Raw genomic sequence first — 26,302 nt, 5'->3', positions numbered from 1 at the left:
GTTCATATGTATAGTGAAGCATCACTCATCTTCTGGTTTTTAAATGTTTGATGCTCCACGCACACCGTCTCTTCACAAAATGCCGGAGTCAGATACGGAGTTACGCTTCCTCCGCACTGAAAATCACAAGCCCCCAGGGTCAGACCCAGATGGACACTACTTCCACACTGTCCCCTCAGAAGCCCTCGGGGTCAGACACTGATTGAAACTCCCTCCCTCTGTTCCTCAGCCTCACTCACCTCGGGAAAGTGACCGTGAGTCCGTTTTTGTGGATTTCATATTCATGTAAGTGTCGCTGCCCTCCATCCTGTCGCCGAATCTCTGTGTCTCTAAACACAGAAAGGGGACGCAACAGTGGTCAGAAGAACCCCGTGTTGATAAGTGAGTCAGACCGACCCCAGCAAACAGCACATGGACAGCTGATGCAAAGAGGAACCGAGCGCAGGGTGGTGCGGGAAATGTGGGTGGAGTTTGTGCGAGAGGGTTGTCGAGAAAGTTGAGAGTGGCGGGGGGAACAGTAGTGAGAGTGGGGTGAAAGAGGGGGAGGGACAGAGAGCAGGAGGTTGGGGGTCGGTGGAGAGATTTAACTGGGTGACGGTGGACTGAGTAGGTAGAGGGCATGACAGAAGAGAGAGTGTTGTGAGAGTGGTGGGGGAGAAGGGAGTGATGGGGATGGGGAAACGGGAGGGGACGAGGGAGATGGACAGAGAAATAGAGGGGGAGGAGATTGGGAGAGAGAGCTAGAAAGGTGGGGTGTTGATAGGGAGGAGAGAGCGTGAGAGGGATATACAATAGGAGGGAGAGGAGAGGAGGTGAGGGAGGATAGAGAGTGTGGCACGGAGAAGAAAGTGGAGTGCAGGAAGGAGGGATGAGGGATAAGGAATGTAGACGTTGGAGGGAAAGTAGTCGGAATAGGTTGAGATAGGAATGGAATGGAAGGAGGGAAGTAGAAACAGATGGCGGGGGTAAGGAATATTGAAGGGATTTGTGTGACTCACACAGAGCCTCTGTTGTCCTGGAGATTTGCATCCGCCTTGCCGGATTATGTTTCGCGCGTCGGACGCTGAACACTGCTCTTGCTCATCGCCGGGCTGCAAACGCCTTGTGTCCGAGAAACCACGGTCCCAGAACAAACACCTAACCCACCGAGGAGCGGGAGGAACCTCCCTACACGTAGATTCAACATCTCCCCTACAAACTCGTTCCCTCCACTGGGTTTCCTCGTCCTCTTCTTCCAGTGACGCACACTGTCTTCCTTTCTTTCTCCCATGGTTCTCTCTCTCTCCCTTTCTTTCTCCCATGGTTCTCTCTCTCTCCCTCTCTCTCCTCCCTCATATCTCTCTCTCTCCCTCTCTCTCCTCCCTTGTATCTCTCTCTCTCGTCCCTCATCCCTCTCTCTCTCCTCCCTCATATCTCTCTCTTTCTCCCTTTCTCTGCTCCCTCATCTCTCTCTCTCTCTCTCTCTCTCTCTCTCTCTGTCTCTCACACACACTCTCTCACTCTCTCTGTCTCTCTCCCTCTCTCGCCTCCCTCATATTTATCTCTCTCTCTTTCTCACTGTACTTTCTCTGATGCAGAACAGCAAAAGCGTGCGTTCTGGGGCAGAAAATGTGGACGGCGCAGGGTACATACAGTGACATGCAAAAGATTGGGCACCCCTGGTCAATAGTTCTGTTACTGTGAATAGTTAAGTGAGTAAAAGATGAAATTATCTCCAAAAGTCATACAGCTAAAGATGCAACATTCTCTTCAACATTTTAAGCAAGATTAGTGTTGTATAACTTTCGTGTTTTACAATTTTAGAGTGACAAAAGGAAAGGATCTCCACGCAAATTGGTAGGCACTCGAAGAGAATTGAGCTCCCAGATAACTTTTACCAAGGTCTCAGACATTAAAAAAAACTGGTTAGGGCTATGGCTTGTTCACAGTCATCGTTAGGAAAGGCAAGATGATGCAAATTTTAAAGCTTTATAAATACCTTTACTTTGCATACTTTATCCCAACAATCAGCAGCCATGGGCTCTTGTAAGCAGCTGGATAGCACACTGAAAATTAAAATAAATGATGCCCACACAGCAGGAGAAGGCTCTGAGAAGATAGCAAAGCGTTTTCAGGTAGTCATTTCCTCAGTTCGTAATGGAATTAAGAAATGGCTGTTCACAGGAACGGTGGAGGTCAAGTTGAGGCCTGGAAGGCCAAGAAAACTTTCGAGAGAACTGCTCGTAGGATTGCTAGAAAAGCAAATAAAAACCCCCGTTTGACTGCAAAAGACCTCCGGGAAGATTTAGGAGACTCTGGAGTGGTGGTGCACTGTTCTATTGTGCGGCGACACCTGCCCAAATATGACCTTCATGGGAGAGTCATCAGAAGAAAACCTTTCCTGTGTCCTCACCACAAAATTCAGCGTCAGGAGTTTGCAAAAGAATATCCAAACAAGCCTGAAACATTTTAGACACAAGTCCTGTAGACTGATGAAGTTAAAATAGAACTTTTTGGACGCAATGATCAAAGGTATATTTGGAGAAAAAAAGGGGGCAGAATTTCAGGAAAATGACTCCTATCCAGCTGCTAAGCACGGGGGTGCATCGATCATGACGTGGGATTGTGGTGCACCCAGTGGCAAAGGAAACATTTCACTGGTAGAGGGAAGAATGACTTCAACTAAATACCAGCAAATTCTAGAAGCAAAGATTTCGCCGTCTGTAAGAAAGCTGAATTCTACAATAGGACAATAATCCGAAACACAACTCAAAATCCACAATGGCTCCCTCAAGAGGAGAAAACTGAAGGTTTTGCAATGGCCCTCACAGTCCCCTGACCTAATCTTCATTGAAAATCTGTGGATAGATCTCAAAAGAGCAGTGCATGCAAGACGGCCGAAGAATCTAACAGACCTCGAAGCCTTTTGCAAGGAAGAATGGGCGAAAATTCCCCAACCAAGAATTGACAGACTCTTAGCTGGGTGCAGAAAACTTTTAAAAGCTGCGATAAAGCCAACGTGGGCTTTACTACGTACCGACCATGCAGGGTGCCCAAACGTTTGTTTCGGGCCCTTTTCGTATTTTTGTTATTTTGAAGCTGTAAAAGATGGAAATAAAAACGAAATCTTGCTTAAAATATTGAAGAAATGTGTCATCTTTAACTCTATGCCTTTTGGAAATCAGGTCATCTTTTACTCGCTTAGCAATTCACAGTAACAGAGGTTTTGTCCAGGGGCGGCCAGACTTTTGCCGGCCACAGTATATTCCAAAAATGAAGAAATTCTCAAATGTGAAATCAGTCACCGTGGAAGGCACCAGGACTATGCCTGAAGCTGTAATGTGCAGAAGAAGATAAGCTACTGTAACTAGAGAGAAGCTGCACAAAAGGCGGAAAGACCTAAAGGGATATAATTCACCCGGACCAGAGGAACCGCACCCTCTGGTTCTGAAAGAGGGAGTGTTAGAGTTTGTGATGGTACTGGATATAAACTTGGACTTTGGCATGATGCCAGAGGACTGTAAATTTGCAAATGCTACTCCACGATTTGAGAAAGGAGGAAGGCAGCATAAAGGAAATTATTTGACCAGGTATCCCGGCCTCAGTGCTTGCGAAGATCTTGGACTCAATTGTGAAAGGACGAGGTGATGGATTACTTGGTGACACAGGACTAGATAGTGCAAAGTCAGCATTGCTTCCTTCTGGGAAAATCCTGCCTGACGAACCTGTTGAAATTCTTTGAGGAGATTACACTAGTATAGATGAAGTGGATGCTGCATTTTTGGACTTTCAGAAGTCATTTGATAAGGTGCCACACATGAAGCTGCTTACCAAGTTAAGAGCCAATGGTATTGCAGGAAAGGCATTAATATGGTTCGAGCTTCGGCTTATTGTTAGGGGAGAGCGAGTGGGAATAAAAAAGACCCTTTTCTGGCTGGCTGCCAGTGGCTAGTGGTGTTCTGCAGGCGTCAGTCGTGGCTTTCTAAGCAATTGTGGGCCTCACCTTCAGAACTGTGAGCGTTTTGGGCCCCTCAGCTGAGAGAAGATATGCTCCTATTGAAGAGGGTCGAGAGGAGGTTTACAAGGATGATTCCAGGAATGAAAGGGTTATCATACGAGAAACGTTTGATGGCTCTGGGTCTGTACTCGCTGGAGTTCAGAAGCATTGGGGCGGGGACGGATCTAATTGAAACCTTTCCAATATTGAAAGGTCTGGACATAGTAGACGTGGAAAAGATATTCCCCATGGTGGGAGAGTCTATGACAACAGGGCACAGCCTTAGGACAGAGGAGCGCCATTTCAAAACAAAGAGCCTGGTGAATTTGTGGAATGTGTTGCCACATGCTGCTGTGGAGGACATATCGTTGGGGGTATTTAAGGCAGAATTTAAAATGTTCTTGATTGGACATGGCATCAAACGTCATGGGGAGAAGGCCGGGAACTGTGGTTGAGGTGCAGACAGAAAAAGGATCAGACATGCCTGAATGGCGGAGCAGACTCGATGAACCAGATGGCTTAATTCTGCTCCTATGTCTGATGGTCTTATGGTCTGACTGGGTGGACCGCTCTGAAAGATGGTCTGCGACGCTGGGAGGGATGGCTGACAGGACATAGGCCCGGCGTGAGAAGCAAAGGTTTAGGGTGGAAGTTCGTTTCTCAGACTGGAAGCCAATCACAAGCGATGTTCACCGGGGGATCGGTGGTGGGACCCGTGATCTTTGTCAACTGCATCGACCATTTGTAGCAGATTATATGAGACTCGGTTGTTAAGCTTGCATTCGACACTAAAGTCGGTAGCATGTTAAACAGGAAGGCAGTTTTCTCTGACAGTGGGATCTCTATTAGCTGGGGAGATCGGCCAAGAAGCAGCAAATCAGTTCGACAACTCTCCCTGGGTGTCACGCCATCTAGCATCTCCCTCTCCATTCTGTCCTCTGCTCTGCCTCCCAGTCTCACCGTTCCATTCATTCTCTGTCTCTCCGTACCTCCCACTCTTACACTTCCAGAGCGATCCACTATGTGGGATCTCGATGATGGAATTGTTAAATTCACCGTAAATTACATCTGCCAATCGGAACAAATTAGTCAGTCAAATCACCCTGGTTCCCACGCCATTATACAGAGTAGCCGACAAAATGGAAAACATGGTAATGAATTTCCCAATACAACCCCTCTACTGTCCTGCTTGCATGAACCGTCTTGGTTCCTCACTGAAAATATAGAAACTGCTCCGCCCTTGACCGCATGAAACTGCAGAATTTTGTGGAAAGAGCTCAGCTCATCTCTGAAACCAGCCTCCCCTCCGTGAACTTTGTCTGCACTTCCTGATTCCTCGTTAATGCAGCCTTCATCAGCAAGCCAACCCGGACATTCTCTCTTCTGCACCCTCCAATCGAAGTGAAGAAGCGTGCAGAGACCTATACAAGGCTATTGACAAGGGCTCAGATGATGGACCGCTCCAGAGGGTGATGTGGAACCAAAGGAAATCTCCTTGACTAATTTGACTGAGGGATGATTGATCCACGACCGTGTTTAACAGTTGGAGAAGGATTCCTTTTATGAAATTCTGCATCCTTTTTTCTCCAAGCTTACCTTTGCTCATTGCCACCAAAAAGTTCAATTCAAGAGGTTCAAAGCAAAATCTAAGCAAGCCTGATGCATTTTGGAAACAAATCCTGTGGGCTGATGAAGCTAAAGTAGAACTTTTGGGCCGCAATGAGCAAAGGCATGTTTTGAGAAAAAAAAGGTGCGGAATTTCATGAAAGGAATCCCTCCCCATCTGTTAAGCACGGGGACGTATTGATCATGCCTTGGGCTTGTGTTGCAGCCAGTGGCATGAAGAACATTTATTGGTCGAGGGAAGAATGAATTCAATTAAATACCAGCAATTTCTGGAAGCATACATCACACCGTCTGTAAAACAGCCGAAGATGAAAAAGAGCAAACACGAGGAATTCCTCAGATGCTGGAAATACAAGCAGCACACATCACAGTTGCTGGTGAACGCAGCAGGCCAGGCAGCATCTCTAGGAAGAGGTACAGTCGACGTTTCAGGCCGAGACCCTTAGTCCGGACTAACTGAAGGAAGAGTTAGTAAGAGTTTGAAAGTGAGAGGGGGAGGGGGAGATCCAAAATGACAGGAGAAGACAGGAGTGGGAGGGATGGAGCGAAGAGCTGGACAGGTTATTGGCAAAAGGGATATGAGAGGATCATGCGACAGGAGGCCCAGGGAGAAGTAAAAGGGGGAGGGGGGGAAAGCCGGAGGATGGGCAAGGGGTACAGTCAGAGGGACAGAGGGAGAAAAAGGAGAGTGAGAGAAAGAATGTGTGTATAAAAATATAATAACGGATGGGGTAGGAGGGGGAGGTGGGGCATTAGCGGAAGTTAGAGAAGTGAATGTTCATGCCATCAGGTTGGAGACTACTCAGACGGAATATAAGTTGTTGTTCCTCCAACCTGAGTGGGGCTTCATCTTTACAGTAGAGGAAGCCGTGGATAGACACGTCAGAATGGGAATGGATGTGGAAATAAAATGTTTGGCCACGGGGAGATCCTGCTTTCTCTTGCGGACAGAGAGCAGGTGATCAGAAAAGCGGTCTCCCAGTCTGCGTCGGGTCTCGCCAATATATATAAGGCCACATCGGGAGCACCAGACGCAGTATATCAACGCAGCCGACTCACAGGTGAAGTGTCGCCTCACCTGGAAGAACACTCCAGGGCCCTGAGTGGTTTTAAGGGAGGAGGTTTAAGGGCATGTGTAGCACTTGTTCCACTTACAAGGATAAGTGACAGGATGGAGATCAGTGGGGAGGAGTGGGGGGACGAATGGACAAGGGAGACGCGTAGGGAGCGATCCCTTCGGAAAGCAGAGGGGTGGGAGGGAAAAATGTGCTCAGTGGTGGGATCCCGTTGGAGGTGGCGGAAGTTACGGAGAATAATATGTTGTACCTGGAGGCTGGTGGGGTAGTAGGTGAGGACTAGGGGAACCGTATTCCCAGTGGGCTGGCGGGAGGATGGAGTGAGAGAAGATGTACAGTTATGGGGGAGATGCGTTTGAGAGGAGAGTTGATGTTGGAGGAAGGGAAGCTTCTTTCTTTTAAAAAAAAGAGGATATCTCCCTCGTCTTGAAATAAATGTTATGTCCTTAAAGATGTCATAACATTTTTTAATAGAACAGAATATAGAATAGTACAGCACAGTAAAGCCCTTCGGCCCACAATTTTGTGCCTACCCTCAAGCCCTGCCTGCCATATAAGCCCCCACCTTAAATTGCACCATGTACCTGCCCAGTGGTTTCTTGAACTTCACTTCACTTGTGTATCTGACTCCACCACTGACTCAGGCAGTGCATTCCACCCACCAACCACTCTCAGAGTGAAAAAAAAACTTCCTCTAATATCCCCGTTGATCTTGCCACTCCTTACCTTAAAGCCATGCCCTCTTGCATTGAGCAGTGGTGCCCTGAGGAAGAGGCGCTGGCTATCCACTCCATCTATTCCTCTAATAATCTTGTGCACCTGTATCATGTCTCCTTTTATCCTCCTTCTCTCCAAAGAGTAAAACCCTAGCTCCCTTAATCATAATGCATGCTTTCTAAACCAGGCAGCATCCTGGTAAATCTCCTCTGTACCTTTTCCAATGTTTTCCAGTGTTTCCACATCCTTCCAGAATTGAGGTGACCAGAATTGGACACAGTACTCCAAGTGTGGTCTAAACAGAGTTTTATAGAGCTGCATCATTACATCGCGACTCTTAAACTCTATCCCTCGACTTATGAAAGCTAACACCCCATAAGCTTTCTTAACTACCCTATCCACCTGTGAGGCAACTTTCAGGGATATGTGGACATGAACCCCGAGAACCATCTGCTCCTCCACACTACCAAGTATCCTGCCATTTACTTTGTACTCTGCCTTGGAATTTGTCCTTCCAAAGTGTACCACCTCACACTTCTCCGGGTTGAACTCCACCTGCCAATTCTCAGACCACTCCTGCATCTTATCAATGTCACTCCGCAATCTTTGACAGTCTTCTACACTATCCACAACACCACCAACCTTTGTGTCGTCTGCAAACTTGCCAACTCACCCTTTTAGCCCCATTTCCATGTCGTTAATGAAAATCTCGTGAAGTAGTGGTCCCAGAACAGATCCTTGTCGTACACCACTAGTCACAAACCTCCAATCTGAGTGTACTCCCTCCACCACCACCCTCTGCCTTCTCCAGGAATACCAATTCTGAATCCACCTGGCCAAACTTCCGTGGATGCCATGCCTTTCAATGTTATGTCTTTAGTAAATCAGTTTATCTTTTACTCGCTTAGCTATTCACAGTAACAGAAATTTTGACCTGGGGTGCCCAAACATTTGCATGTCACTGTGTACAAGGCTGTTAACAAGGTCTCAGATGGCAGACTACACTGGAGGGTGATGCGGAACCCAAGGAGATCTCTCTGACCAATTTGATTGCGGCTCACTGATCATTTCGAGATGGTAGAAGTAATCATTTGAAATGTACACAGATTTTAAAAGGCCCCAGAGGAATGGCTGACTGGATGTACAATTGGTTCGGCGTGAGGAGCAAAGTTTTAGGGTTGAAGTTTGTTTCTCAGTCTGGAAGCACGTCACCAGCGCTTTTCGCCAGAAGGGTGGGCGCTGGGACCAGTGATCCTTGTCAACTATATCCACCATTTCTAGGAGATTATACAAAACGCAGTTGGTCAGTTGCAGACGACAGTAACGTTGGTGGCGTGGTAAACGGTGAAGACAGTTACCTCTTACAGTGGGATCTCGATTAGCTGAGGAAGTGTGGTGAATGCAATTTAGATCGGATATGTGCAAGGTATCGTATTGCAATTAGGCAACCCCGGGGAGGTCTTCCCAGGGGAGAGTTGTAGAACAGACATGAACACGGTTCCCAGAAAGTAGATCACAGCTAGACAGGGCGGTGAAGAAGGCGTCTGACGCGCAGGCCATCATCAGTCAATTCAGTGAGCGCAGGAGTCGGGAGGTGACGTAGCAGTTCTACAGGACGTAGGTGAGGCCGAAGGGAAAAGGGGCAGAGAGCGCTGCGGGTAGGATTGAGGGGTGAGAATATGGTGTGAGTGTGTGCACGGGAGAGCGAGAACGGAAGACCAGCGAAGTGTGACAGAGGAGACAGGATTGAGAACGTGGTCAATGAGAGAGGGAAGAGAGAATGGAGTGGGGCAGAGAGATGAGCAGAGGGTTAGGAGAACGAGCAGGCGAATGTGGAGAGGGAGGGGAAAGAGACTGGGCAAAGAGGTGAGGGAGAGGATTGAGAGAAACAAGACAGAGGAGGAGGGAGAGGAATATGAGGGCCGGATAGCGTGACAGGCAGGGCAGGGGAGAGGGAGAGAAGGGAAGAGTGAGAGGTTAAAAGAGGGTGAGGGTGGGGCCGGTAGAGGGAATTGGGAGGGAGAGCCACCGTGGAGAGTGAAAGAGAGGGAATGAAGAGAATGGGAAAGAGAAGGAGAGACATGGGCATCATGGGAAGATGAAAAATGGGAGAAGAGATGAGAAGGGGCCAGAGTAGTACAGGGGTTAACAGAGTGGGAAGTAAAAGAATAGAGTGGGTGATAGAAATCGCTAGAAAAGAGGAAGAGATAATGCATGAGTGTGGAGAGAGAGGAGGGAGAGTTGAGAGAAGGCGGAGCGATTGTGGGGTTTGAAACGGGAGAGAGTGGGAATTAAACTGTAATAAAATGCTCAATAGTCAAGGACTCTCCAAACCACTCCACCCCCAACCACGGCGTCACTTATTCACCTGTCGTCCCACAGCGCCCCCACCTTTTGCCGCCTCAGTGACACATCCGCACCACAGCCCCGAATCCAACCTCCCATGTCATTCCGTTCTCCCACACCACTCTCCACCCCATTGCACAGGGCTCCCTCTATAGCGCAGCCTCCTCTCTGAGGACCCCACCCCCACAACGTGAAGTCTCCACCCCCCCCCCCCCCAGTCTCCTATCGCACGAATTCCTTCTGCGGTATCACCAGCAGGAAATCGTTGGGGTCAACTGTGCGCTTGACCTGGGATCTCTCGGCAAGATTGGACATATCGCCTAAACACAGTCATACCAATAAAGATGAAACTGACCTCCATCTGTCCGGGGCACAGAGAGAGACGTCACTTTAGGTTCCACGTACAATGCAGCAGGTTCAGCTGGGAAAACAACGGTGAGCGTCAGAAGCTGTCTGGGGCTCCCTCCACACCCTCCCATCATACACTCCCGGGTTCAGACACAGAGTGAAGCCGGCTTCACACCGTCCCATCACACACTCCCGGGGTCAGTCACAGAGTGAATCTCCCTCCACACCATCCCACACACACTCCCGGTATCAGACAGAGAGTGAAACTCTTTTCACATTGTCCCGTCACACACTCCCGGGGTCAGACACACAGTGAAACTCTCTCCACAACGTCAATCACACACTCCCGGGGACAGACGCAAAGTTAAGCTCCCTTCGCGTTGTTCTTCACATATCCCCGGAGGTCAGATGTATACTAAAGCATCACTCGCCCTCTGGTTCAGAAAAGTTTGAAGCTCCCGGTACACCGTCTCTTCACAGAATGCCGGAGTTAGATACGGAGTGACGCTTCCACCGCACTGAAAATCACAACCCCCAGGGTCTGACCCAGAGGGACACTACTTCCACACGGTCCCCTCACAAGCTCTCGGGGTCAGACACTGATTGAAACTCCCTCCCTCTGTTCTATAGCATCACTCACCTCGGGAAAGAGACCGTGACTCCGTTTTTGTGGATTTCATATTCATGTAAGTCTCGCTGTCGTCCATCCTGTCGCCGATTCTCTGTGTCTCTAAACAGAGAAAGAGGAAGCAACAGTTGTCAGAAGAAACCCGTGTTGACAAGTGAGTCAGACCGACAACAGCAAACAGCAGATGAACAGCTGACACAAATAGGAACCGAGAGCAGGGCGGTGCGGGAAATGTGGATGGAGTTTGTGTGAGAGGGTTGTCGAGAAAGATAAGAGTGGTGGGGGGAACAGTAGTGCGAGTGGATGTGAAAGAGGGAGAGGGAGAGAGAGTAGGAGCTTGGGGGTCGGCGGAGAAATTTAACTGGGTGACGGTGGACTGAGTAGGTAGAGGTCATGAGAAAATAGAGAGTGTTGTGAGAGTGATGGGGGAGAATGTAGTGATGGAGATGGGGAAACGGGAGGGGACGAGGGAGCTGGACAGATAAACAGAGGGGGAGGAGATTGGGAGAGAGAGCAACAAAGGTGGGGCGTTGATCTGGGGGGAGAGAGCATGAGGGAGATATAGAATAGGAGGCAGCGGAGAGGAGGAGAGGGACGATAGAGAGCGTGGCACGGAGAAGAAAGAGGAGTGCAGGAAGGAGGGATGAGGGACAAGGAATGTAGACGTTGGAGGGAAAGTAGTCGGAAAGGTTGAGATAGGAATGTTATGGAAGGAGGGAAGTAGAGACGGAGGGCGGGGTAAGGAATATCGAAGGGATTTGTGTGACTCACACAGAGCCTCTGTTGTGCTGGAGATTTTTTGCAACCCCCTGGCCGGATTATTTTTCGCGCGTCGGACGCTGAACACTGTCTTGCTCATCGCCGGGCTACGGACGCCTTGTCTGCGAGAAACCACGGTCCCAGAACAAACACCTAACCCACCGAGGAGCGGGAGGGACTTCTCTACACGTAGATTCAACACCTCCCCTACAAACCCGTTCCCTCCATTAGGTTTCCTCGTCCTCTTCTCCCAGTGGCCCACTGTATCTACCTTTCTTTCTCCCTTGGCGCTCTCTCTCTCTCTCTCTCTCTGAGCCTTCTCTGCAACAGCAACAGCGTGCGTTTCTGGGACAGAAAACGTGGACGGCGCAGGGCAGATACAGTGGCATGCAAAAGTTTGGGCACCCCTGGTCAAAATTTCTGTTACTGTGAATTGTTAAGTGAGTAGAAGATGAACTGATCTCCAAAAGTCATAAAGTTAAAGATGAAATATTCTTTTCCAGATTTTAAGCAAGATTAGTATTATTTTTAAGCAAGTATCATTTTTGTTCTGTAAAATTTTAGAGTGAAAAAAAGGAAAGGAGCACCATGTAAAAGTTCGGGAACCTAAAAGATTTGAGCTCTCCGATAAATTAAACCAAGGTCTCAGACCTTGATTAGCTTGTTAGGCCTGTGGCTTTTTTTTCACAGTTATCGTTAGGAAAGGCCAGGTGATGCAAATTTCAAACCTTTATAAATGCCCTGACTTCACAAAACTTGTCCCAACAATCATCTGCTATTAACTCCTCTAAGCAGCTACCTGCACATAAAAACTAAAGTAAATGATGCCCACAAAGCAGGGGAAGGCTATAAGAAGATAACAAAGCTTTTTCATGTAGCCGTTTCCTCAGTTCGTAATGTAATTAAGAAATGCAGTTGTTACGAAGCAACAGGTTTCGTTTTTGTGGACTGTCACTTTAAGAGCGCCTAAGTGAGGCGGGACTATAACGTCAGTCACAGGCTGACACTTCAGACTGTGAGCTGAACCACAGAGAGAGAGAGAGACTTTATCGTTAGTCGCAGTCGCAGCAGCAGCAGAGAGAGAGAGAGAGAGAGAGAGAGAGAGAGAGAGAGAGAGAGAGAGAGAGAGAGAGAGAGAGAGAGAGAGAGAGAGAGTGAGAAAGAGAGAGCAGACCCGCTGATGAAACTTCAGCTGGTCACTGTGATGGTTTGAAACTCTTTCAAGCGCTAATGATTGGGTTAAATATCGACACACGGTGCACAACGTATGTTGGACTGTCACTTCGTATCATCAAAAGGGATGGATTTTATTTGGAATATCTTGTGGAGACCACTATTGTGTTAACCCTTGCCTAGATATGTTGTGTGGCAACCACTTAAAGACGGTACCTTTGTGACAGATCACTTTCTGTGATAACTCTTCCGTGGATTTTGAACGATACAACAGACAAGATCTTCCACGACGATAATTTCGTTCACCTGTGAAATTCGACGTAATCACCTTTTCGCTGCGTTTCACCCAGCATTACAAATATCTCTCTCCTATCTCTCTCTCCGTGGATGAATTGAAGTTTCCTACTTTACTATCTCAAGACTCTACGCCTTTGTTTCCCCAAGCTCCGCTTCCTTTGGGAGCTATATTTGCACATATATACACATAACACTGATAACATTTGTTTATGTTGGTTGATTTGTCGTACTGGACAGACCGATGCAAAGAGAAAGCACCACAAAAAACACTAACACACGTAATTCTTTTTCAAACCTTTATTCTTTACTCACTGCATGCTATGGGGGTAGTTACAGACTGATCTCCCAGAAGAGCCAGTCCAGACACTGCCCCCGAATGACGCAGTTCTGCACAATTTATAACATTGATCAGGTAGCAGAAAATCTTAGGATTACAAGTTTAGATAATATTAGAATCGTTTCAATCACATGCTCAGATACAATTAGATGTAAAATAATCATTGGTCAGTTAGTTATAATTATTTTAAGCCAAAGCTAGCCCATCAGTTCCTCATTCGTACTCTTCCCCTTTTCTCCACAATACTTCCCATGTTTAGTTATACCTTGAGCTGCTTCTGCAAGATCGGATGGTTCCTTATTTGAGCCTAAGCCTATCTGTAGAGAACAATGACTATGACGTCACCGGTTGCTGGGTAAAGTTCATTTTTGACTGTCCAAAACAGTAAGCTAAGGCGCCCACAAGGTGATTGATCATTAATTAATCATTGTTCTTCGTCTATAACCCTATTTACCTACCACTTTACACCATCAGAGTTACGGCATTATAAGGTAGATACTGATGAAGATTTTAACATTGAAACCTGACTCAGTGTGACATCTCTTGCTGCTGGTTTATTTATAAAACATGACAGTTCGTAACAAATTGAGTGCTCGTCCGCGAAATGAACAAAACTTGGATTACCGATGTTATTGGCTAATTCTCTTTTGATTTACTTGCGTATGAAAATCAGCAGTAATGGATATTAATGCAATTCTAGAAGCACCAACCCTGTGGCATGAGAAAAAGCCAGAAAGGATGAAGGATGACTATTGATGATAGGCTGACCCTTAAGGAGGTAAAGGGGTGTATGAGAAAGCCAGAAATTCAGAGGAAAATAGTTGAGCACTGTACATCTACGAAGCTGTTTGATGAGAAGGTGTTAAAAAAGGTTTCCTGTAAGGAAAGAGGAGATCCAGTTACGACTCGAACAACTGAGGTTTTATATGTTTAAATGAGAGGCTGGAGAAAAAGAGAGACAGAGGATATTTGATGCTAGACAGACAGACAGACAGAGGGAGGAGCAGGGAATCAAAGGTGTTTTGAAGCTGAGGAAGCAGAAAAACAAAGGCATTTTGCGATGGATGTGTTAAGGCCCGAAAAAGAAGTTGCTGGCTCTAAGCAGCTGGTGGTACCGTTTAATGGCAGGCAGGAAGTTAAACTGGTCCCTCCATCTGATGAGACTGAGGTTGATAAATACTTCCAGCATTTTGAGAAAGTTGCTCAGAGTCAAAAGTGCCGAAAGAAAGCTGGTCTGTTTTGTCGCAGAGTGCAATTAAGGGTAAGGCTCAACAAGTTCACTCTGCCTTATCAGTTGGTGATCCAGGTAATTATGAGACAGTGAAACGGACTGTACGTGAAGCCTGTGAACTGGTTCCAGAAGCCTATAGGCAAAGGTTTAGAAATTTGAGGAAATCTGTGAACTAGACTTACGTACAATTTGCTTATAAGAAGATTGTGTGTTTTCACCGGAGGTGCACATGTAAAAGAATGTGAATGATGATTTTAACTGCTTGAAAGAGTTGGTCTTAATTGAAAAATTTAAGAGGTGCGTCCCTGATGACATAAAGGTATATTTAGATGAAAAGGATGCTGCCACTTTGCAGCGGTCTGCTAGATTAGCATATGCATTAGCTTTAACCCACAAGGTTACGTTTACCCCGTGTAAGAGTTTACCACAGAACCATAGAACCATAGAAACTACAGCACAGAAACAGGCTTTTTGGCTCTTCTTGGCTGTGCTGAACCATTTTATGCCTAGTCCCACTGACCTGCACACGGACCATATCCCTCCATGCACCTCCCATCCATGTATCTGTCCAATTTTTTCTTAAATGTTAAAAAAAGAACCCGCGTTTACCACCTCGTCTGGCAGCTCATTCCATACTCCCACCACTCTCTGTGTGAAGAAGCCCCCCCCCATGCTCCCTTTAAAATTTCCCCCCTCACCCTTAACCCATGTCCTCTTTTTTTTTCTCCCCTTGCCTCAGTGGAAAAAGCCTGCTTGCATTCACTCTATCTATACCCATCATAACTTTATATGCCTTTATCAAATCTCCCCTCATTCTTCTACGCTCCAGGGAAGAAAGTCCTAACCTATTCAACTTTTCTCTGTAACTGAGTTTCTCAAGTGATTTGATATTGTTGCTTACAATCAGTGCCACGCCAGCCGCTTTACCTACATTCCTATCTTTCCTATACACTGTGTATGGTTCGACATTCAGCTCCCAATTCCATCCATTATTTAGCCATGATTCGATGATGGCCATAATGTCATGTCTTTTAACCTGTAGCTGTACAATAAGGTCATCCACATTATTTCTAATGCAGCGTGCATTTGAGTACAGTACATTTAGATCAGTATCTGTTACCGATTTCGTTGTATTTCCATGGCTCAGCGAATTCTCCTGGCTATTCACCTGCCTGTCCATCTTGCTATCTTTGCCGCACCAGTAGCTTTGACTTATTTCTATTTCCCTCTTCCTTGGCCCTAACACCCTAGCTTCCCTCCCCCTGCCAGCTTAGTTTAAACCCTGCCTGACAGCTATATTAAACAATACCACTCTGATATTAGTACCATTTGAGTTCAGGTGTAACCCATCGTTTTTGTATAAGTCACACCACCACCAAAATAGATCCCAATGATCCAATAATTTGAAGCCCTGCCCCCTGCACTAATTACATTGTCACACATTCATCTGCTTAATTCTGCTATTCATGCCTTCATTCGCGCGTGGCTCAGTCAATAATCCTGAGATTATTACTCTGGAGGATCGGCTTTTCAATTCTCTTTCTAGCGTCCTGTAACCTACTGAAGCGGTGAAGTGTGTAGAGAGAGGGGGCTATGGTAGAGAAAGGGTGGAAGTTAGGAGGGAAAGTGAGAGAGAGGGATATTGGGCGAAAGGGGAGAGTGGAGGAAAGGTAGAGAAGGAGAAGGAGAAAAAGAGAGGAAGAGGAGAGCGAGAGAGGGATTGGGGTGAACGGATAAAGAGAGTGAGACACACAAACACTCACACTGAAGGCAGAGAAGAAACGGGAGAGATTGAGGTGAGCGGATAAAGAGAGAGAGAGAGAAAGGAACACACACACACACACACTGAGAGACAGAGAAAAAAGGGAGAGATTGGGGTGAGCGGATAAAGAGAGTGAGAGAGAGAAAGGAGCACACACACACACTGAGAGAGAGAGAGATAGAGAGAGATTGCCATGGAGCAAGGAAGGAGAGAGAGAGCACGCCACGGACGAGGAAGGCGAGGGAGCCCTGTGGATGGAACGAGTTTTGAGGGGAGGTGTTTACTTCACTCGGGGGAGGGGGGGTGGCTCACTCACTTCGTTGTGTGTTCGGGCTTTGATTTCGGGTCGTGGCTTCTCGTCGACAGAAGGCCTGGAGCCCCAGCGATGAACAGGAACAGTCCAACGCGCAAACCAGGTACCAAAGATGGATTTATATCTCCAGGAGAGTACAGGCTATGTTTGAGTGACAGAAATCCATCCGACATTTAGTCTTTCGTTCCCTCCTGCCTTCAATATCTTCTCTATTCCTTCCATTCCATTTCTCTTTCTCCTCCTATTTATCTTCTTCTCTTCATCCTTCGTCTAAATTCCTTTCATTCCTCGGTCCCCACGCATTTCTGTGCACTCACTGCAGCGCTCCCCTCCCCCTCCATCTTCTCCATTCTGCCCCTTGTCATTCCGGCGCACACTCTCTCTCTCTCTCTCTTTCTCTCTCTCTCTCTCTCTCTCTCTCTCTCTCTCTCTCTCTCTCTCTCTCTCTCTCTCTCTCTCTCTCTCTCTACGCTCCAGGGAATAGAGTCCTAACCTATTCAACCTTTCTCTTTAACTGAGTTTCTCAAGTCCCGGCAACATCCTTGTAAACCTTCTCTGCACTCTTTCAACCTTATTTATATCCTTCCTGTAATTTGGTGACCAAAACTGAACACAATACTCCAGATTCGGCCTCACAAATGCCTTATACAACCTCATCATAACATTCCAGCTCTTATACTCAATACTTTGATTAATAAAAGCCAATGTGCCAAAAGCTCTCTTTACGGCCCTATCTACCTGTGACGCCACTTTTAGGGAATTTTGTATCTGTATTCCCAGACACCTCTGTTCCACTGCACTCCTCAGTGCCTTACTATTAACCTGTATGTTCTACATTGGTTTGTCCTTCCAACATGCAATACCTCACACTTGTCTGTATTAAACTCCATGTGCCATTTTGCAGCCCATTTTTCCAGCTGGTCCAGGTCCTGCTGCAGGCTCTGAAAACTTCCCTCACTGTCCACTATACCTCCAATCTTTGTATCATCAGCAAATTTGCTGATCCAATTTACTACATTATCATCCAGATCATTGGTATAGATGACAAATAACAATGGACCCAGCACTGATCCCTGTGGCACACCACTAGTCACAGGCCTCCACTCGGGGAACCAATTCTCTACCACCACTCTTTGGCTTCTTCCACTGAGCCAATGTCTAATCCAATTTACCACCTCTCCATGTATACCAAGCGACTGAATTTTCCTAACTAACCTCCCATGCGGGACCAAAATAGTATCATGGATAGTCAGGGCAAACCAGAATTTAAATCCGGGGCCAGTAACAAAAGTAAGGATGAAGGGAAGCAAGTGAAGGAGAAATATTCTGGTCTTACTTGTCAGTCTTGTCAGAAAACTGCTGACATTATGGCTAATTGTTCAATTCTAAAGAAAACGAAGCAAAAGTAGGTGGTCCCAAATGTTTGTATTCAATGTTGTGAAACATCTATAAACCCACAGGGTTCCACATATTCGTCCTTGAAGATAGACTCCAATAACTTTTCAACTACCGGTGTCAGACTAATATGGCTGTAATTTTCTTTTTGCTGCCTCCCTCCTTTCTTGAACAGCGGAGCTACACAGCGGAACAATGCCAGAGACTATTGATCCCTGGAAGATCATTTCCAATGCCTCCACAATCTCCAAAGCTAGCTACTTCTGAATCCGTGGGTGTACCACATCCGAATTGGGAGACATATCTATTCTTAGTCCATTTAGCTTCCCGAACACTTTCTCTCTACTAATCTTCACTGCACCTAATTCCATTTCCAGAGACCTCTGGCTACCAGGTATGGTGCTGATGTCTTCCACTATGACGAGTGATGCAAAATACTCGTTTAGTTCCTCTGCCATCTCTTTGTTACCCATTTTTTTTACAGCATCATTTTCATTCGGTCCTATATCTACCTGTGTCACTCTTTTACTCTTCATATATTAGAGAAAAAAAACTCTTAGCATCATTTTTTTATGTTAAGTGCTAACTTCCTTTCATAATTGATCTTTTCTTCCTTGAGGACCTTCTTAGTTTCCTTCTGTAAGTTTTTAAAAGTTGTCCAGTCCTCAGTTTTCCCGCTAATTTTTGCTTCCTTGAACGCCACCTCTTTTGCTTTTATTTTAGCCTTAACCTTTCTCGTTAGCCATATTTGTACCATTTTTCCACTCATGATTCTCGTTTTTCTTGCAATATATATATATTTTTTCCTGCACTTTCCTTGTTCCTTGTTGGAATTTCATCAAATTCTGCTCTACTCTCCCTCCATCTAGCTTACCTTTCCAATCGACTTGGGCCCGTTCCTCTCTCATACCACTGTAATTTCCTGTGTTCCACTGAAATATCGATATAGCTGATAGCAGCTTCTCCTTTTCAGATTTGAAACTGAACTCAGTCATATCATGATCATTACTTCCAAGTGTTTCCATTACCTTTAGCTCCCGAATCGACTCTGGTTCATTGCACTGCACCCAATCCAAAGCAGCCGAACCCCTGGTGGGCTTATGAACAAGCTGCTCCAAAAAGCCGTCCGGTAGGCATTCTATAAACCCCCTCTCCTGCGATCCAGTACCTTTCCAACTTCCCCAATCCACTTTCATATTAAAATCCCCCATAAATATCTTGACATTTTCCTTCTGACACGGCTTTTCAATTTCCAGCTGTAACTTGTCGTCTACCTCCCGGCTGCTGTTTGGAGGCGTGTATATAAGTGCTATTAGTCTGTTTTTACCCTTGTCATTTCTTAACTCGACCCATAAGGATTCTACCTCTTCTGATCATATGTCGCTTCTTTCTAGTGATTTGATATTGTTGCTTACAATCAGTGCCACGCCAGCCCCTTTACCTACATTCCTATTGTTCCTATACACTGTGTATGTTTCGACATTCAGCTCCCAATTTCATCCATCATTTAGCCATGATTCGATGATGGCCACAATGTCATTTTTTTTATTTTTTACCCGTAGCTGTACAATAAGGACATACACATTATTTCTAATGCTGTGTGCATTTACGTACAGTACATTTAGATCAGTATCTGTTACCGATTTTGATGTATTTCCATGGCTCAGCGAATTATCCTGGCTATTCACCTGCCTGTCCATCTTGCTATCTTTGATGCACAGTAGCTTTGACTTATTTCTATTTCCCTCTTCCTCGACCCTAACACCCTGGTTTCCTGCCCTCTGCCAGCTTAGTTTAAACCCTGCCTGACAGCTATATTAAACAATCCCACCCGGATATTAATACCATTTGAGTTCAGGTGTAACCCATCGTTTTTGTATAAGTCATACCACCACCAAAATAGATCCCAATGATCCAAGAATTTGTAGCCCTGCTCCCTGCACCAATTACATTGTCACACATTCATCTGCTTAATTCTGCTATTCATACCTTCATTCGCGCGTGGCTCAGTCAATAATCCTGAGATTATTCACTCTGGAGGATCGGCTTTTCAATTCTCTTTCTAGCGTCCTGTAACCTAATGAAGCAGCGAGGTGTGTAGAGAGAGGGGGTAGGGTTGAGGAAGGGTGGAAGGTAGGAGGGAAAGGGAGAGAGAGGGATATTAGGCGAAAAGGGAGAGTGGAGGAAAGGTGGAGAAGGAGAACGAGAAAAAGAAAGGGAGAGGAGAGAGAGAGAGGGAGAGATTGGGGTCAGGGGATAAAGAGAGTGAGAGAAACACACACTCACACTGAGAGACGGAGAAGAAAATGGAGAAATTGGGGTGAGCGGATAAAGAGAGTGAGAGAGAGAAAGGAACAAACACACACTCACACTGAGAGACAGAGAAAAAAGGGAGAGATTGGGGTGAGCGGATAAAGGGAGTGAGAGAGAGAAAGGAGCACACACACACACACTCACACTGAGAGAGAGAGGGAGATTGCCATGGAGCAAGGAAGAAGAGAGAGAGCACGCCACTGGACGAGGAAGGTGAGGGAACCCTGTGGATGGAACGGGTTTTGAGGGGAGGTGTTTACTTCACTCGGGGGGTGTGGGGAGGCTCACTCACTTCGGTGTGCGTTCGGGCTTTGACCTGGGGTCGTGGTTTTCTCGCGGAAAGAAGGCCTGGAGCGCCGGCCATGAGCAGGAACAGTGCAACGCGCAAACCAGGAACCAAATATTGATTCATATCTCCCGGAGAGTACAGGCTCTGTCTGGGTGACAGAAATCCCTCCGACTTTTAGTCCTTCGTTCCCTCTTGCCTTCAATTTCTTCTCTATTCCTTCCATTCCTTTTCTCTTTCCCGTCCTATTTATCTTCTTCTCTACATCCTTCGTTTAAATTCCTCTCATTCCTCGGTCCCCACGCATCTGTGTGCACTCACTGCAGCGCGCCCCTCCCCCCCTCTCTCTCTCTCTCTCTCTCTCTCTCTCTCTCTCTCTCTCCCCCACCTCTTTACCCCCTCTCTCTCCCAATCTCTCACCGAAACTCCTCATCCTCTGTTCTCTGCATTCCTCCTCCATACTCCCGTGTCCACATTTCCGTCACGCTTACCGTCCATCTGTCTCCACACGCACCCCCTTCTCTCACCCCCTCTACCCTCTCTACACTGCTGCTCCGCTGTCTCCGTTGACCCCTAATCGCCCCCTCTCTCCCCTCCCTCTCTTTCTCCCCACTCTCAATATTCTCCCAACACCCGTCACTCTAATCTCTCTCGACCAGGCTCTCCCACGTCCTCATTCTCTCTGCTCCCCGCATTTCCTCTCCCAGCTCTCGGTTCCTCTCTTTATCAGCTGTCCATCTGGTGTTTGCTGGAGTCGCTCTGACCGTCTTCTCAACACGGGCTTCCAGTGAAAAAGGTTCCTTCCCCTTCGTCAGCTCAGAGACGCAGAGAGTCCAGAACAAGATGGACGAGGGCAAGACTTACGTGAATGTGAAGTTCGCAAAAACGGGCCCGCAGTCTCCTTGAAACGGTGAATGGGGCGAAAAAACTGAGGACGAGAGCTCCATTCTGTGTTTGATCCCGGGTGTGTTTTATCGGACAGGTGGAGGGAACCTCACGGACGGGAGACGCGATGCGGAGTGAGCTCTGTTGGAGGGTTGGTGAGTTGCCTGCCATCTGGGGAGTGGCCTGGAGGTAGCGCCGGGAGAGGCGGTGTAGGGGGAAAGCTACGGTGTAGGGCGAAGAGAGAGTGCTGCCGGATGTGTCAGTGAAGAGAGATTGTCATAGGCAGGGCGGCGTGGAGGTTGTACCGTGGGAGGGGTGTTGAGCAGGGGGCATTGAGAAAGGAGCGCTGTGGGGATGGGCGGAGAGTAGGATACACCGGGGGGGGGGGGGCTGATGAGTATAGAGAACAGCGGGAGAGACGCTGTATAGAATTTTAACCTCATTATACTCTTTCTTACCCCATTCTCTATTCTCTCTCTCCCTCTCTGCCTCTCTCTTCCCCTCTTCTCGCTCCCCTCTTTCTCCTACTATCTCTCCCTCACCCTCTTTCCCCCCTTTCGCGTCCCCTCCCTTTATAATCCTGTCTTTCCATTTTCTCTCACACCTTCTCCCCGTCTTTTCCTCTTCTCTCTCGACTTTCACCTTCCTTCCTCTTGCCTCCCTCCACCTCTCAACCCCTTTTCTCTCTTCCTTCCCTCCTCTTCCTCCTTCTAACCACACTCCCCTTCATTCTCTTTCACTGCCCAAGCGCTGTACCGTCTCACCTCTATCACACCACCCCTCTCCCGCTCTTCCTCTTCCCGAGCTTTCTTTCCCTTTCTGTCCGCACACTCTTTGCTTCCACTCACCCTCTCGCTCCTTGCTTTCACTCTCAATCTATTTCCCTGTTTATCCCCTCTTGCTGTCGCCCCATTTTCCACTAATCCCCCACTCCACACACTCTCAAACGGGAGGTAGGGTGGGGAGGATGAGGCGAGCTTGACCAAAATGGGCTTCAGCTATTTGTATCAATGGGTTCTTTTTCAAAAAAGCAGCGACCGGTACAGAAAAAGACGGCTTTAATTCAATATAAGTTGCATTGCAATTCAACCATACATGAATACCCATCAATACAGTCAAACGAGTCTGTGTTACTCCAGGACACAGATACCAAACACAAAACCAACGGCCACACAACGGCATAAAACACACATGACATGTAGAAGGTAGAAAGATCGCAAGCGGATATACGATATCAGTAAAAAACATTCATGCTATATGTTTGTATTTCATGTATTATTCCGACTCGCTATAACAGGTAATCAACTATCACCGCGATACTGACGCAGCCCTCTTCGTGACACCAAAAAAAAAAAATAATCTGGCTGGTAACCTGATCCACCCCGCAGCGTGTCGCAGACACGTACCTCACGATGGCGCAAACGCTTCTCACTGTGCCAACAGCACATCCCTCACTGTGACACCCTCACCGTGTCACTGACACACCACTCTCCGTGACCCGCTCAGTAACGTGACTCTGACACAGCGTAAACGCCAACTCAGATCACCTCCGCCCGAAACTACAAACTCCTTGGGGAAGAATATCAGGAGATGAACAGGGCCAACCCCAATGGGGTCTCCCAGTCCATTAGTTAAATTCAAACTTTCTATCCAGGATATCTGAGATTTCCCACCTGGATCTCTCCCAGAGAACCTGGTTTAGGGCGACTCCGAAACAGGCCTCACAGTAACACCGACACGCATTTCACCGTGACTCTGAGACATCACTCACTGTGGCACCTACAGACTCCTAAACTTTGACCAGTCCAGCTCCTCACCATGACAAGGACTCACAGATCACTGTAACACCCTTCACCGAGACATTATCACCCCATCAACGTAACACCTACAACCGCTCACTGAATCAATTACCTGCACCTCACCCTGGAACAGGAACACCCCTTACCCTGATGCTGACACCTAAATTCACAATGACATAGACATTGTCCTCTCGGTGACACCGGCACACACCTCAGCGTCACACTGTCACACACAGCGTGGCCATGACATGCCTCTCACGGTGACACAGACACACTCCTCTCAATGAGAGAAGCACCCACACATTACACATATTCTCCACTCACCGTGACACCACCAGACCCCTCACTCTAAAATTTCTCTCACTCTGACTTTTCCCTCACCGTGAGGTCGAGAAACACTTGATTGTGACACGACACAACTCTCGCCGGGACACAGAAACACCTATCACGGTGACACCATCACGACCCTCACAGGAACTCGAACACCTCAGCGTGACACGACACGCCGACGCCTCTCACTGTGACAACCGTCACCGTGACACTGACACAACACTCTCTGTGACCCGCGCGGTAGCGTGTTGCTGAATCACGTGTCACTGTCAACGCTAAACATCCTTCACCATCTCTCTCAGTATCACAGATTCGCCAGTCTCAGACCACCCTCGACCGAAACTGCCATGCTTTAAACTCAACCCTTCAATCCAAGTTATCTGAGATATCTGATCTCCGTCACCAGTTCACTGAGATGCAAACGAAGTACAAATCTGTCAACGACAGCATGGCTCAAATCTGTGAATTGTTGACCAGCAGAAGAGGTGAGCCATCACCCCCTCTTTAACCCGCTCCTCATCACAGGGCGGGATAGAGAGAGGAAGAGTAACTCTGTGGTTGACATCGGGAGTATGTAAAGAGATCGTATGGAAGGGGATTCCCTCTGTGTTTGACGGGTGAGTGTGTGATGGTGCTGCGTGGAGGAAGTTTCACTCTGTCACCGAACGCAGGAGAGTGTGACGGGGCGGTGTGGAGGTGGATTCACTCTGTGTCTGACCACGGGATTTTTAGACGTAACATTACAGCTTCACTCTATGTCTGATTCCGGAATCTCTGATGTGACGGTGGATCCAGATTTACTCTGTGTCTGACATGCGGGTTGTGTGATCGGATAGGGCCCAGAGAGTTCCACACCATGTCTGACCTCTGATTGGTGTTATGGCATGGCGGAGAGAGAGTTTCACTCTGAATCCGGGAGAGTGTGATGGGACAGTGCAGAGGGGCGTTCACTATATTGACACCGAATTGTGTGATTGGATGTTGTGAAGGTAGTCTGACCCCGTGAGGGTGCCATGGGAGGGTGAGGGCGGAACTTCGCTTTGTGTGTGAACACGGGGGGGGGGGTGGGGTGGGATGGTTCAGAGAGAGCTTCACTCTGTGAGTCGCCAGAGAGTGTGTGATGAACCGTAAAGAGTGGGATTCACACTTTGTTAGACTCGGTGGTGTGTGATGTGGCCGTGTGGAGGGAGATTCATTCTGTGTCTGACCACGGGAGTGTGTGATGGGACGGTGAGGAGGCAGCTTCCCTCTGTGTCAAACAGTTTGCTCTGTGGTGTGTTGAGAAGACGTAGAGGGAGAATCGGTCTCCTTCTGATATTTGTCGTGTGCGCTAAAGCAGTTTCTTTCCGTGTCTAACCGCTGGAGCGTTTAATGGGGTTGTGGAGAGAGAGAGAGATTCACAGTGTGTCTGACCAAGACTGTGTGAGATTGGACTTTGGGAGAAGGATCTAAATTCTGATCTCTTACTCAGAGAGCGTATGAGGGTCGGTGTGGAGGTAGCTTCACTCTATGTCCAGGCGTAGGAGTGCGTGATGGGATAGTGTGAAAGCAGCGACACCTGCTGTCTGAATCCGGGAAGCGAAGTTGTGGAGGGAGGTTGACTTCTTCTGATCCCATTCGGTGTGATGGGAGTTATGGACGGAGATTCACTTTTTTTTCCCTGATTTGCAGAGCAAACGTGTCCTCAGAACTGGATCGAAAACGAAGATGGGTGTTATTTCATATCCACATTGGAGAGATCTTATGCTAGAGCGCGCAAACATTGTTCAAAATTTGATGCAAGGCTCCTCGAAATAAATTCATATGAGGAAAAGGTATGTGTCAGAGAGTGGGAATTAATATGAACAATAATTCAACACTCCCGGGGTTAAAGAAAGATCCAATCATTCCACACCGTCCTGTCACACATTACGGGGATAGACACAGAGTGAATCTCCCTCCACACCGTCCCATCACACACTCCCGGAGACAGACACAGAGTGAATCTCCCTCCACACCGTCCCATCACACACTCCCTGGGTCAGACACAGAGTGAATCTTCCTCCACGCACACCGTCCCATCACACACTCCCGGGGTCAGACACAGATTGAATCTCCCTCCACACCGTCCCATCACACACTCCCGGGGTCAGATCCAGATTGAATCTCCCTTCACACCGTCCCATCACACAGTCCTAGGATCAGATACTGGGTGATTCCATCTCTGACCCATTTCTTCACTTTTTCCCATGGTCACCCATGGAGAGAGGCGAAATGTAACCCTCAGGTTTGACCAGCATGAGTTTGTCTGGGGGTCGCGGGGGTGGGGTGGGGGGACACTACCTCCGGCCCGGTCAAACTGATAAATCTCGTTGGTGTGGATTTTGCGTGATGTGTTATCCGGTTACAAATCAATTCCACCAAGTACAGCAAATCCAATTACTCGGCTGAGCTTTGTGATTCTTAATTTAACTGTAAGGTTAGCATCGAAAACAAAGAGAAAAGGGCCCATTATAACGAAAAAGTCCAATGTGCTCCTTGTCGCTCATTGTTTTCCTGTCCGTTCGTTCTCCATCGATTTCCCTGGGCGTTATCGACTCCCGACCCCATTGCAAGTCCGCTGAGGCCTGCAGTCTGCAAGTTCCCCGTTCTGGCATCTTGCCTTTGCATCTCTTCTCGAACAAAAGCCCGCGAATCCGAAGCTTCTCGGATACACAAAAAAGAAA

General features: G+C 47.4%; 1 protein-coding gene across 1 annotated transcript in view; it reads right to left on the bottom strand.

The window, feature by feature from the left end:
* LOC140207790 (uncharacterized) overlaps positions 1–10,813 on the bottom strand; it is a 28,173-nt gene extending 17,360 nt beyond the window's left edge. The window contains exons 1-3 of the mRNA XM_072276352.1: positions 10,730–10,813; positions 10,097–10,162; positions 240–329 (exon numbers count right to left, since the gene is read on the bottom strand). Of these exons, the coding sequence (XP_072132453.1) occupies positions 240–329; positions 10,097–10,162; positions 10,730–10,796 (223 nt within the window). The 5' untranslated portion in view covers positions 10,797–10,813. The remainder of the gene's footprint in view (positions 1–239; positions 330–10,096; positions 10,163–10,729) is intronic.
* Positions 10,814–26,302: the final 15,489 nt, after the last annotated feature.

The sequence above is a fragment of the Mobula birostris genome, chromosome 13 (genome assembly GCF_030028105.1).
Source record: "Mobula birostris isolate sMobBir1 chromosome 13, sMobBir1.hap1, whole genome shotgun sequence".
In the NCBI taxonomy this organism is placed as follows: Eukaryota; Metazoa; Chordata; class Chondrichthyes; order Myliobatiformes; family Myliobatidae; genus Mobula; species Mobula birostris.
Note: the sequence above shows the minus strand (reverse complement) of the source record. Positions and strands in the feature narration are given on the sequence as shown.